A 13,783-nucleotide genomic window follows, 5' to 3' on the forward strand; every position below is an offset into this window, starting at 1 on the left:
TAGAAAACAGGTTAGAAAACAGGTTAGATCTAACCTTCTACCCTAAAATATATTTTTGCTGAAAAATGACCAAAATTCTGAGTAAAATAATTTTTAGGGCTTGTGTCAAACCGTTGAGTTTTCACAAAATTTAAAAAATAACGTTTACCATGTAAAACGCTTATAAAATAACTGGGGTAGAAAACAGGTTAGAAAAGAGGTTAGATCTAACCTTCTACCCTAAAATATATTTTTGCTGAATTCAGCACAAAAATCTGAGTAAAATGGCATAAGATTGCTTTCCTCGGAAAAACCGAGAGAAGAGATTCCGTACGAAAACAGTGAAATTTCTCTAGACCGACTTCCTTCGGTCTTGCATAAAACTCATGAAAATCGTGAAAAATTGCGACCCAGACTTTTTTCGGGGTCGCCAAAACTCTATGAAAATCATGAAGAACAGCGAGTAGGTAAGAAACCTTAGTCGCCTAAAACTCTATGAAAATCATGAATTTCCTTAAGATAGAAAAAATAAAGTTAGTTTTATTTTTATTTATTTTTTTATTTTGTATGTAAAGACAGATATGTCAACAACAGAGAACACAACAACAGTTATAGTCCATGAAGCTATAAATGAAGAATATGAGTGGGTTCAGTTTAACAAACAACTCCGTCTCATTCGTTCGGTCAAAGACGATATGTACCAAATGCAAAGTATTTTGACAGCATGTTTTGCTCCAGATACCAAACATACAGACGATTGGTTCAAAAACCAAAGCACACAAGAACTTTTGAGCGAAGCACAGCGAGACCGACTTCCTTCGGGGTCGCCTAAAACTCATGAAAATCGTAAAAATTTGCCAAATGGTTTGAGAGGTTGGTATGTACATAGACTTCTTGTAAATGCTGTTGCAATGTGGGCTTCGCCTCGTTATGCATGGCATGTTTACAGACTTCTTGACGAAATTCATAGACAAGAACGTGAAGAGATGGAAAAGAAACTTCATGCAAAAGATGAAGTCATTGAAGCAAAAGACAAAAGCATTCAGAAAAGAATACCACGTTCGGTACCAAAAGGAAAGGAAAAGAACTATAAGTATATGATTTATACTGAAGAGATGGAAAATGAAGAAGATAAAGATATGGTTATGTTGCATTTAGTCAGAAGAAACAACAAAAGCTTTTACGACCTTGCTAAGATTTACAAATCTGACAGAAATTGGTTCTATCGCGAAAACTTACCGATTTCAATGACACCGAATGAAGATGTGAAACAAATAGTTCAAGATACGTTACCTCAAACACACTATGATATGAAAGGTTGTACAATACTTACATTCAAAGAAGATTTGTCATTGTTAAAGGAAAAAATAACAGAGTATTTTGACAACTTCAAACAAGCAGAGTAAATGAACCATTTATTTTTCAAGCTTGACTTCAGATGGCTCAAGTAGCTCAATTAGGTAAATTGCCTCGTCAAATCCTTCTGGCATTCCGAGTCCTTCCATCCGACAGAAAAAGTTTTTCCCGACGACAGAAAAATATTTTCCCGACAACTGGAAAAAAATTTCCTTCCGACAGGAAAAATTTTTCCCGACGACAAGAAAAAATTTTCCAGTTGTCCGTCCGTAAACCATTCAAATTTTCGAAAATTGAGAACTTTTTGGTCGAACTTCAGGAAAAGTTTTTCCTTCCAACAGAAAAAAATTTTCCTTCCGACAGGAAAAGTTTTTCCCGACAACTGGAAAAGTTCTTCCTTCCGACAGGACACAAACGAATGTCTCACGTCCCTCTTCCTGAATGCCTTCCAAAGCCAGAAGAACCGACAGCCCCAGCACCACAACAGACTTACTAAGACTAAACACTTACATTTTTCAAGCTTGACTTTTTACAATTTGAACTTTGTTCGCGTAGATATGAATTCTGAAAGAAGTATGAGGGTCTTGTATGACTTTGTACTTCTCCCATAGTTCATATCTGTCAAACTTACCTGCCATGGACTCTTTCATAAGTTCCATGAAATCGTCTTCGGACAATCCGGGGAAAAGTACAATGTCAGTAAGTATTCTTTTAACATCCTTACTTAAACTCTTTGCTGTCTGTACACAAATGACAACTGAGATGTTAAAGTGTCTGAGCTTCTTAAGAATTCGACACATATCTTGTTCTCTATTCTTTAACAAAGGATGAGAAGCAAAGTCATCTAAGATAAGAAGACATCTATGAGGGTATGTCTTCCAATCGTAAGATTGCAATTTCTTCGAAATGTATTCTATCTCTTTCTGTTTGTTTCTGAAGTGTTTCTTCTCTAATATTCTCTGCATTTCCTCATTTGGGTCTTTAAACTTAGAATTTATATACTCATTTATAGCATTATACTTCAAAACTCTTCTTTGGTACTTCTTTATCCAATCTAACAACTCAGAGTCTTTTATACATACTAACTTAGACTTCTTTATAATATCTTTGAACGAATTGACGGTTTGGTCAAATTGACCAGAAGTACTACAAATGACAACTAACTCATAGAATGGGTTCTTCTCATCTAGTTCTTGTTGTTGTGCAGCCATTTTAAGATAAGTGAAAGTCTTACCCGACCAGGTGGTGCAATTAGACCTGTTATACCATTCTGAGCAAATAAGAACTTGTCATGTATAGGCTTTATCTGAGCATTTTCTAATTTCTTCTTGTTCTTCTTCAAAACATTCTCAAATTTCTTGTCAATGTCAGCAAACTTTTTTTCTAACATATTTTTAGAAAAATTAAAATTTTTATCTTTTAGAAAATGTCTAGCGATTTCGCTATCTATATTCGAGACAAACTTTTTGACAGCAAAACATCTGTCGACCATAAAATCTTACATAGTGTAAACAAGAAAGGTGAATTTGTTCTAAAGTTCTGTTTCTGGGAATATGACAAGAACCATAAAACATTACAAAGAGCAGTCTTAAAATTTGTCAATGACAGACTTGTTGACAGAGATGACGCCGATTGGAAAGATGAAGTCCAACAAAAGTTCTTAGAATGCAAAGAAGACACATGCGCTGTTCTTGAAGATGAAATAGAAAACAGAATAGATGAGCTATTAAAGGACAAAGAACTTTTACATAAATATGGTTGCGCCAAATTTGACATAACTCCACCAGAAAAGAAGAAGAGAGAAAAGAAAGAAAAGAAAGTAAAAGAAGAGAAGAAAGTAGAAGAGAAGAAAGAACCTGAACCAGTTCCAGAGAAAAAGAAATTTGACATGTAAAAATAAAATTTTATTTTTAGAACATTTCTGGGTCAATGTCAATGTTCTCTTCCTCTTTAGGAGCAAACACTGGCTTAGACTCTAAAATCTTTTTACCCAATTTACCTTGAACTTCAACTATCTTAGACTCATAATATTCATAGTCGTCTGTCTTCTTTGGTTCATAAGGTATAACAAGTTTGTATGCTTTGCCTTCTTTAAGGTTTGAGAACCTTCTGTCAAAACTTTCTTTGACTGCTAACAAACCTTCTATGTCTAAGTCTTCAAATTTCGCACCATTTTTAGTCACAATAGCAAACTTAACTGGTTCGATGTTCCAAACTTTGCTGAATGAAGACTTTTCAAAATGGTAGAAGTAAACATTCAAATATGTGAATGGGTCTAGTTCTTCTTTAAGTCCTGACATGTACTTGTTTACTGAGATGAATTTTGCCATCTTTTCTATCGGATAAAAAAATATTTTTTTTAAATTTACTCATAAAAAATTTTTCTTTGTATATACACCATTCTGTACGTCTAAAAGACTTTTGACATTTGCCAAGAATGTTCGTTTAGACGCTGTCATATAACCATATTCTTGACAATATTGTTTATACGAATCGTACAATGACCTTTCATCTAAACACTCAAAGTCAGTTTCATCTATGAACAGTTCATATACACTCTTGTTTGCTTCTAACAATGTTTGTCTCTCTTCGGTATGTGGAATTTGTCTTGGATTGAACTTTGAAATATCTAATGTCATAAAATATGAGAACAAGTGGTTGTAAAAGTCAGATGTCAAAGTTTCTGCTAAGTCGTCAAAATATTCTGTATCTTGCATATGAGAATCTGACGTTCTGACAACTACATATCTTCTGTCAGAACTTTCTAACTTCATCGGAACAACATTGTTTGAAACCATAATGAAGTTTGCAACATTTTCACAAACTCTTTGGTCTTTATACTTTCTTTCAACAACTCCAACTTTGTCTGTTATAAGACTCTTCAAAGCATCTGAGTTCAAAACTTTTGTTGTATCTATACTTTGAAGTTCATTGCAAACTATAAGTTTCATATTCTCAATTGAAGAGTTAAATTTACCGCAGATGTTTTCTAAGTTTGTCATATTCGGGTTCGAATAGCCCTCTAATAGTTTGCATAAGATATCTGTAAAGAATGTGTTCTTACCTGTTCCTTGTTTTCCAATTATAATGAGAGCAGTTTCATTTTTAGCACTTGGATGTTGTAAGATGTTTGCAAACCAACATAAGATATACTCATAGACTCTTTCGTTTCCATTGCATATAATTTCTTTGACATGGTCTAACCAAGCTTCTATAATATTTTCTTTCCATTCTACTTGTTCGTATATTAATCCAGTGAAGATAGAATAGAAGTTTGGAGAAGGTGTATAGAACTTTATACCTCGAACTGAAAAAATCTTCTAACTTTGACAATAAGATATCCCAAGCATCTAACATCTTCATGCCAACTTGTACGACTTTTATTTTCTTAAGTTTCTGTCTACATTCTTGTTCAGACACTATTGTTGCTCTTGGTTTGTTAAAGACAACATCCCATTCTTTCATGACATAACATTCTGGGGCAGAGTCGACATAAATGACTAAACGTTTCAAATTCTCGACTGCTTTGTTATAGTCTCGAAATGGACACATATTTCTGAATGCTTGGAAGTCATAAAAATCTGAAACATCTATTCTGTACATTTTTATAAAAATAAAAAAAATATTTTTTTTTATTCTTGACTTTTGTTGTTCCATTTGTTGCATTTGTTGTTCTTGAGCTATTTGTTGTTGAAGTTGTTCTTGTAATACAATACTTTCACCAGTTGCATCTTCCAATTCGAAACTTTCTGCCGTCATTGACAAATACATAGGACATAAAAGTTTTACAGGAACAAAGTTTGCGTCAACTAATGTCAACGTTATACTTGCCAAAAGTGTTTGAGTTCACTAAGGTTGAAAATTCTGCATTCGAATGAACAATAGGCAAACCAGCAGAGAAAGTATTGTTTATACGCATAAGTATCTTTTGGTCATAATAGTTTCTGTCGACATTCGAATAACACTTTGAACCTAAGTTTGAAACAATATATAAGATTGGTGTGCTTAATGTCAATGGAATAGACATTCCTTGTATGACACCTTTTCCTGTTATAGGAAACTGTTGGTAGTAAAAACCAGAAATAAGTTTTGTATTATAGCTCATATCGTTTATAGTAAAACTCAGTCGGACATCCAAACATAATGAAACCTGCTCTAGTTGCAGCACATGTTACCCTACTTAAAGTATTAAATAAGTCAACAAAACCTGTTGGTGGTATATCTGAGTAAGTATCTTCAAAGGAGTATTTTTTACCATTCACAACAATAAAGTCTTCTGGTGTCAAAAGAGCAAAACAGGCTTTAGTCGTCATTGTGTTTAAAGTTAGTTTACAATACCGTCCTTGAGGACTTTGTAAGTTTGTTGTTATAGAATTATATGACTCAGGGTTTTTAGTCGTAATAGTATAAACCATTATGTCTTCTGCCATTTATATATATTTAAAAGTTTTTCTGAAAGTGGAGAAGAACTTCATCTAAACTTTCACATGGCGTTTCTTGAAGTTCTCTGTCTAAGAAGTTCAAATATTTTGTAAAGACATAGAACTTTCCTTTGTCTACACGAACAAACAAAACAGGGTCTTTCATATCGTTCAAAAGTGTGTAAAGTCCTTTACATGAAATAAAGTCTATATTATTTTTCTTCAAACATCTTTCAAGAAGTTTTGACATTTTTACTTAGCAAATAAATTTTAATGAAATGTTGTGGTCGTCAAATATTTTTATGACGTCTGGGAAACTATACTTTAAGTTCAACGTTTCACCTCCTTTCATAACGTATATCTTGTCAATGACATTATATGAAACACCACAGCAACTAATGTCGGGTTCTATTTCTTTGATGTTTATATCGTCTGCCTCTGTCAAAAGTTTCAATAGTTCTTTCAAAACTTCATGAGGTGCAATGACATATGAGTTCACTTTTACAGGGTTGTGTTCGACCAAGTTTAACATTATACCTAAAGCTTGACAAATCTTCTCCTGAGTTTGAAGTTTGTCTTTAAGTTGTTGGTAGTCGTTTCGAATATCTGCAACAGAACTTAAGTCTCTGCTAACTTCAGGATATGTTGGTTGTTCTTTTACAGGAACAATTGTATACCATCTTCGTCTTCGTATGGTTTCCCCACTTCAACATCTCTGTCTTTGACATTGACAACAACACTTTGACTGTTTGTTTGAGTTGGTGAATTTAACTTCACATCTGCCACCGCCATTAAACCTTTTGAAACACTTACGCTTCTATTTTTCGGAAATGACATTTTACTTAGAATAAAAAGATGGACGTATTCGAGTATCTCTTCGAATTGAAGCAGAACAAAGTTTACACACACAAACAATACAAATACATTGACAGAATAGTTCTTTATACAAACAATGGTAAATGTTATAGAATAGCAATATTTGCTGAACCAAAATTTTTCATAAAGCAAAGAAAGTTGGTATAACTGAAATGGTGAAAGTTCTTGAGACAAAAATATAACTTCAAAACTTACAGATATTTCTAAAGGTAAGTTTATCTTACAATATTATGTCAAAACTGGCGTACTGTCAATATTTGACGGAGAGAAGTCAGTTCAAGAACAACTTACTGACCTGCTGCCAAAATCTGCTCGATGGAAGCTGTCGTTATGCCAATCTGAGGAGCCCCAGCAGGTTTCATCGAACGAATCTTCAAAAGAGCATCTTCCGTGAAAAGTGCTATTGGTTTTGTAAACTTCTTTGCTCTCAGTTCATCTGGACCGTCTCTGTCACCAGTATATTGTATTTGTACAGTACCAACAGTTGAAATACCACCCATAAAGTCTTCTGAGTCAGCAAATGGAATGCCAAGCCAAAAGTTTGAACGGTCTCCATTTGTATATTGAGTTTTTTGACCTCCTGTATGAGTCCATACTTTCACATATGGCATAATAGAACTTTGCATTTCAGGGTTAATGGTTGTTGTGAAGTTGTTGTTAAAGTTCATAGCATCTAATGTCAAGTTGTATGACCTCATATCCTCAACTGTAGAATATTCTTCTCTTGGATAATATTTGCCATCTATGTTTATATGATATTTAATACCGGGTTGTAGAAACAAGAATAGTCATTTATAGTTCGTCTGAACAGTACAAACATAGTATCTGCATGTTTCATTGCAGTTGTTAAAGCAATATCTGTTCTTGCACCTGGGTCAGCACTTTGGTTTCCAACTTCACCTGCAAAGTCTTTGACAGATATTTGGTGTATAGGGAACATAAGTGGAACTGCAATATATTTGGCAGCTAAAGCATTTGAAATATCTGGGTCCAACATATAGACTGCAAGTCTGCTTTCTATTCTCTTGCATTCAAATTTTTCGCATGTAAACTTAACTGGGTCCCAAGCAGTTCCAGCAGCATTGAAATAATAGTTTACTTCATTGTTGAAGTTTGAGAAACCAAAGTCTAAGTCAACTTTGTCTTTGCAAAAGTCACAGAACTTGGCTCCACCAGTTCCAGCTATAGTAATGCTGAATGGGTCTTGTGTTGGTGCAATGACTAAGTTATTTTTGCTTGGAGTAAGTTCAATAGAAATTTTTCCTGCCCAGTTTGGCAAGTATCTTAAAAACCTGAAGATGAGGAAAGATGACAAAGGAACTCTAAGTTTCAGTTTTACTTTAGTGGCAGCAGTTCCATCTGAACCAGAAAGGTTAACATAAACTCCTGGAACGTTAGGGTCAAGTCTTCTTATTTTCTCAATATTTGCATACTGGTCTGTTTGTTCTCTAGCTTGTGGTTGTACTGAGTTTCTCAAAGCGAACCATTCATAGTTTGCCCATGTTACTGTTTGAACTAAGTCAGAGTTAGAATATATCTTATATCCCATGAAAACTTCTGGAGCATATTGGTATCCGACATAGAAAATTCCATTGCAACCTTTCTTGTCAGACAACTTGGCAGAAGGTTTTATTTCAATGTCTTGTTCCACGTATAAGAATGAGTTGTCAATAGAAATAATATGAAACCTGTCGCAAGCAATATCTACTGTTGTTGAAGAACCTTCTCCAAACTCACCTACGTTTCCATAAGAAACAGCAGTTGTATATTCGTAAGTTCCAGGAACTATTTCTGACCTTCTAATGGCATTGTCGCATTCGTTATACCATTCGGAAACATTTCCGTTCATGGCATCCAAAACTGTTGGCGTTATATTCTGAGCGGCGTACATTTCATATGGGTAAAAATATAGAATAGTTGGATTTATATATCATAATAGAACCCACTCGGACCAAGCTTTACTTTCTTCCTGACTGAGTTTTTAACTCTTCTTTTTCCTTCATTGCCACTACTTTCACTAGATGAAGTTACTTCTTCACTACTTTCACTTTGTTCTACTCTTCTTCTTTGGTGTCGCTTTTGGTAACTTGCCCTCTGCTTCAAGTTGTTGCATCTTTGCCTCATGTTCACCTAGTATGTTGTAAATTTCCCATGTCCTTTTTGCCTTTGGGCTCTGGTCGCCCATCTCAGGTAACCTATATCCTAGAAAGATTTTGTCATAGTTTGTATTTGAGTCTTCGCGTATTGTTTGCATGACTCTTTCCTGAGTTTCCGGTTCAAGCTCTTCAAACAGAGCTTGTCCATATGGAATAAGCTCGTTTCCAAATATATGTTTTTGTAGCCATTCTGGTTTTCTTTCCATGTTACCAACAATATCTTTTGTGAATGGGAAAGCTTTTACCCAATGTTTCAGTCTTGCGTCATTTATTTCTGTAGTTGGTTTTATTTTGTCAAGGAACATGTTTTTCAATACTAACATTTCATTTGGTACTGTCCATTTGAGTTTTCTTAAATATTCATCCCTTCTCGGTTCATTGTCTGCAAAGTAAGTTTTTATGACATTTTGCAAACTTTCGTTTGCAAGGTCATGTACAATAGGTTCTCTTCCTTCTCTCTCCCTAACTTCTTTCTAAACTCTTCACCAAATATACCATCTCTATGGTTCTGTGTAGTTCTTTGAGATAAATGTTTAGAACGTCAGGTGTTATATTTCCATCAGCCATGTTCATTTCATACTGGTCAAAATATCTGCATCTTTCATATCTTTCAATGGCATTAAAGCCGCGCTGAAAATACCAGCTATCTGGTTCACCATTCACTTCCATTGCGTCTACAACTTCTTGGAATTGTGGTTGTAAGTTTATGAACCACCTATCCGGATTAGCTTTATGACCCCATCTCATTGTAGTTCCATAGTCTGCAGAAACAAAAGTAGGTTTGTTTCCATATTGGTAGGTTCTGAATGAACTTTAAACAATGTTTCATTTCTATATGTTTTGTTGAAATTTAACCTTTTATTTTCACCGAGTTCATCCAAAGATTGAACGTTATATGCTCGTAAGTAAAAAGGATTGTTGTATTTGTGTACATTTCTTTCAGTACTTCCATTCTATGCTGGATATTTTCATCTGATGTTGGAGTCTTTTGTATGTCGGCGAACATTTTTCGATATTCTTCTACTATGTCAGCCGAATTTTTCTTAGACTCTTGGAAAGATTCCATATTCCCCGCATACACTTGTTGAGGGTCAAGATTTTTCGGCTGTTCCAAATCTTCATCTAGTTCTGTGAAGTTAGTTTCCAAAGGAGGGACTTGTTCGTTTCCTTCAGGCTCTTCTAGCTGTTGTTGCTGAACTATTTCTTCCATGTCTGGTTGTATCTGAACTTCTTCCTGTGGAGTTTCTTGTACCTCATCTGCTGGCATTTCATATATTCCGAGACCGTTTTTAAAAAGTTCCCTATCTAAGTCATCCGGACTCATAAACCTTTCTTCTTTCGTTCCGTCTCTATTTTTTACGCGTTTCATGAAGAGAGTTGAATTATCATTTAGCTCTGACACCAAATATCTCGGAGTAAATTCAGTCATGTCATTTGGATGATATGCTATTAAATCATATCCCTTAGCGAGCTTGTATTTTCCAGGTTTGAAATTATATCCCATTTGGTGCTGAACCATAAAGCTAAATAGGTTCGGGTCAGTATTTCCTTCCTTGAACTTTCTAATAGCTTCTTTATATCTGTCACTAAAGTCAAGAGTATCTGGGTAACCATAGTCTTCCTTAAGCATTTTTAAGAATTCTTGGTTTCCTTGTTCTCTACTTCTTTTATGTCCTTGCTCTGTTTGTGGTTGTTGTGTGCAGTGTTTTGAACTGTTGGTTGTGGTGCAGTGTTTTGAACTGTTGGTTGTGGTGCAGTGTTTTGAACTGTTGGTTGTGGTGCAGTGTTTTGAACTGTTGGTTGTTGTGCTGGATTTTGAACTGTTGGTTGTTGTGTTGGTTGTTGTGTTGGTTGTTGTGTTGGTTTTGGTGCATGCCTGTGTCTGTGTCCATGTGACGATGTAAATGTTTTAGGTAGTCCTGGTGCAGGTGCTTCTCTTGGAGGGTTTGGTGGTATATAAGTTCCACCAGCTGGCACATATGTTCCATCTGCAGCATAATGTCCTACCTGACTTTTCGTTTTTAAGAAAGCATTTACTAGGTCTGTTTTGGTCTGTTGTAACTCTTTTTCTTGACTTTCCACAACAGTTGCTCTAACGGCGTCATAGGCACTTTGAACTGCCTGTCTCGTTGCTGCATCTGTTATTTTCGTCATATTTTGTGCTACTTCTCTTAACTCTTTGTCGAAACCTTCAGACTTCAGTTTCTTTCCAGATGAGAAGTCGTTCACTAGTTTCACCTTACTATGAAGAGCTTCGAAGGCGTTCTTAAAGTCAGCATTCATTAAAGCTTCATTTGAACTGTCTTCATCCGCTTGTATTTTTGTCCTTATTGACCCTATAAGTTGGGCTGCTTTAGCGTTGGCTTGGGCATCTAACCAGTCATTATTAGCTTTTATATATTCTGCGCTTTTCATTGCCTTTTGCATGGCTGCGTCGTTATTTTTACTTTCTTGTGCTAAGTTTTCATACTGTACGGTTTGGTTTTGCAACTGTAAAAGTTTTTCTGCCTTTACATTTGCTTCAACTTCTTTTTTATACTCATCGCTATCCATATATGTCTTCAGGGCTTTTTGTTTTATTCTTCATCTTTCAGTACTTTATATTGAGTAGTATGGTTTTTCAAATTTATAACATCTTGTTCCATTTTTGCTACTTCTGCTGCTTTTTCTGACACTTTTTTCGCATATTCCTCTGTACTTAGTTCTTTCAGTTGTTCTTCTTTCTTCTTTTTCTCTACGTTTAACTCATTGAGTTTCTTTGTGTGTCTGTCATATTCTAGTTTCTTTTCGTTTTCACTTATTTGTTTCTGTATGTCTATGTTTGACTTTTTGACATCTGTTATTTGATTTTTGAGTGAACTCAAATTCATTTGACTTTGAGGGTTATAAGCTGTTCCGTCTGCAGCTCCACCATAGCCTGCCATTTTCGCTAAAAGTGCCGCTCTTAAACCTCCACTCTGTGCACCAATAACTCGGTTTAAAAGCATAGGGTTGCTTGACATTTGTTGCAACATAGTGGGGTCATTCATATTTGTTGTTGCAACTGTTGTTGTGGTGTCAGTTTTACTATTGGATGTTTCAATGCTCTCTTCCTCTTACGTATATTCTTACGTAGCTTACGTGGCATTTTAAGTGAAGTTAAAAAGCGGTTTTTGACAGATGTTTATATGACACTTTTTGTTCAGCACAAAAAACTACTCGGTCAAAGTGTTGTCAGTTTTGTAAAATAACCGTCCTATCTCATTCTATAAGGGGAAAGGCTTCTCAAAGTATACTTCCTTGGAACGCCTGTAACTTTTCCTGTAGCGACGATAGACCCTTACTTGTCCGGACAAAGTTATACTATTTTGAGTGCTCTACAAAAAAGTCAACAGCGACGACTCTCAAAAACCGTTGTGTAAAAAGTTTTACCGTTGGACAAAAAAGTATATATAGAAAACAAAAAACGTTTATAGTTCATTCAATATTTGAGATGGAACGGTTTTCCAACGGTAACTATTAAATAAAATAAAAAAATAGAGGGGGTTACCGTTGACGAAAACGGTTTATTTTAAACTTTTCTATGAGTAGTCCGAAAAAAACAGTTCATTTTTCTAATGTACGCGTCTCGAACAGTGAAGCCCAATTCAATAGAATACTATCTCGAAAAACAAGAAGCTGACACTGCTATTCAGTCTTTAATACAGAACCAAGCTCAGGAGAACTCAAAAGACTCCCAATTCAAATCGACATCCAATTCGAAGCAATTAAAACTTGACACGAATGTTTTAAAACCACAGCCCGCACGAACAAATACAGCTCTAAGAATAGACCAAAGAATACCGAACAAAGAGTTGAGGTCAAGATTGAAATTACAATCGGATGAGTATTTTTCCCTTAACAACCAGGGAAATACTCCATATAACCGTATCTACACAAATACCGTTAAAGAAACAATAACGGCATACACAAAACTCTGTCAATTGGTCCCCAACCAGGACCAATTGACGGACATTATATGTTCCTACCTTCCCATATTTGCTGAGTGTGTGGAAGGTAGGACATTGTTACAAGCTTGCTTACGTATGCCACCAAATCTCCGTCAACAATTTGCTCAAATTGTACATGAATTTAAAGCTTTTAACAACGGATACGATGAAGATGAAGTAGCAGATGAATTTGGGGAAGAAAAAACATTTTTCCCCTCATATAATACGCCTGCAACAGTATTTCCTACTAATGAATTTCACAACTATTGTGTCGTTCATTTAATTGTTGTGGATATGCCCACAGGTGAAGACATTCTCAGTGGTGACTTCATCGAAGTCTGTATCAATACAGAATTGGGAGAAGATGAGTTGCACAAATTCTCCTACGTCGAACATATATTCAAACCAGCACACCAACTCTTTATCGAAACTGAAATAACACTCACACAAAATATGTCCATCTCATTTAAATCCAAATCAGGACGTCCATACAGAATTTGGATGAACTACGTCCTCCTCCACTACGCCGACGATGACGAAGAAGAGGAAGAAGAGGAGGAGGAAGAAGAAGAGTCCTCCGAATTCACACCAGAAGACTAACAATTTTCCGAATAAAAACTTCATTTATACTAAACATCTTCGGGGCTAGAAGGGGCGCAGCCCCTGGAAGCCCCACTACCTTTTTTTTTTTTTTTTTTTTTTTTTTTAACTATGGTATGAATTTCATAATCACTAAAGAAAGAATATTAAAGACAGGTATTTATCCATTATTTACCTTTACGTTGATATCAACACAAAGAAAACAACGAAGATTAACTATTTTTCAGAATAAGGAAGAGCAGTTTATCACTGATTGTAATTTGCATCATAAATAATAACAATTTCATTTGATTGCAAAGTGGAGTGTTGTTTCTCCTCTTTTACTTTTAATCATTGATATCAGCATCACGAGAAATAAGATGTTGAAGCATTAAAAGGTACATAAAATTGAGAGAAGCTTGTCTTTTATTGTTTTTTTTTCTTCCTT

The 13,783-nt window shown here is 35.2% G+C and overlaps 5 protein-coding genes and 5 pseudogenes across 10 annotated transcripts, besides 1 other annotated feature; 3 read left to right on the forward strand and 7 right to left on the reverse strand.

Moving 5' to 3' along the window:
• Nucleotides 1-13,463: part of a mobile genetic element that runs on past the window's edge.
• TVAGG3_0408330 lies at nt 561-1,831 on the forward strand (annotated as a pseudogene). Its single transcript has one exon. A coding segment is annotated over exon 1 (1,271 nt).
• On the reverse strand, nt 2,032-2,546 carry TVAGG3_0408340 (protein of unknown function, DUF4106 family; the record flags this gene model as incomplete). The annotated part of the gene is made up of 1 exon (XM_051232992.1): nt 2,032-2,546. A coding segment is annotated over one exon (515 nt), but the record flags the coding sequence as incomplete, so codon positions are not given.
• TVAGG3_0408350 (uncharacterized protein) lies at nt 2,762-3,229 on the forward strand (the record flags this gene model as incomplete). Its single annotated transcript, XM_051232993.1, has 1 exon — nt 2,762-3,229. One exon carries the CDS (start codon nt 2,762-2,764, stop codon nt 3,227-3,229), a length of 468 nt encoding a protein of 155 aa, XP_051102723.1.
• Nucleotides 3,246-3,635, reverse strand: TVAGG3_0408360 (protein of unknown function, DUF4108 family; the record flags this gene model as incomplete). Its single annotated transcript, XM_051232994.1, has 1 exon — nt 3,246-3,635. One exon carries the CDS (start codon nt 3,633-3,635, stop codon nt 3,246-3,248), a length of 390 nt encoding a protein of 129 aa, XP_051102724.1.
• On the reverse strand, nt 3,705-4,938 carry TVAGG3_0408370 (annotated as a pseudogene). Its single transcript has one exon. A coding segment is annotated over exon 1 (1,234 nt).
• On the reverse strand, nt 6,013-6,548 carry TVAGG3_0408380 (annotated as a pseudogene). The gene has a single exon. A coding segment is annotated over exon 1 (536 nt).
• On the reverse strand, nt 7,669-8,523 carry TVAGG3_0408390 (protein of unknown function, DUF4106 family; the record flags this gene model as incomplete). The annotated part of the gene is made up of 1 exon (XM_051232995.1): nt 7,669-8,523. A coding segment is annotated over one exon (855 nt), but the record flags the coding sequence as incomplete, so codon positions are not given.
• On the reverse strand, nt 10,017-11,341 carry TVAGG3_0408400 (annotated as a pseudogene). Its single transcript has one exon. A coding segment is annotated over exon 1 (1,325 nt).
• TVAGG3_0408410 lies at nt 11,381-11,915 on the reverse strand (annotated as a pseudogene). The gene has a single exon. A coding segment is annotated over exon 1 (535 nt).
• TVAGG3_0408420 (uncharacterized protein) lies at nt 12,385-13,356 on the forward strand (the record flags this gene model as incomplete). The annotated part of the gene is made up of 1 exon (XM_001317905.1): nt 12,385-13,356. The coding sequence occupies one exon, from the start codon at nt 12,385-12,387 to the stop codon at nt 13,354-13,356; it is 972 nt and encodes a 323-aa protein (XP_001317940.1).
• Nucleotides 13,464-13,783: the final 320 nt, after the last annotated feature.

The sequence above is a fragment of the Trichomonas vaginalis genome, chromosome V (genome assembly GCF_026262505.1).
Source record: "Trichomonas vaginalis G3 chromosome V, whole genome shotgun sequence".
Classification (NCBI taxonomy): domain Eukaryota; phylum Parabasalia; order Trichomonadida; family Trichomonadidae; genus Trichomonas; species Trichomonas vaginalis.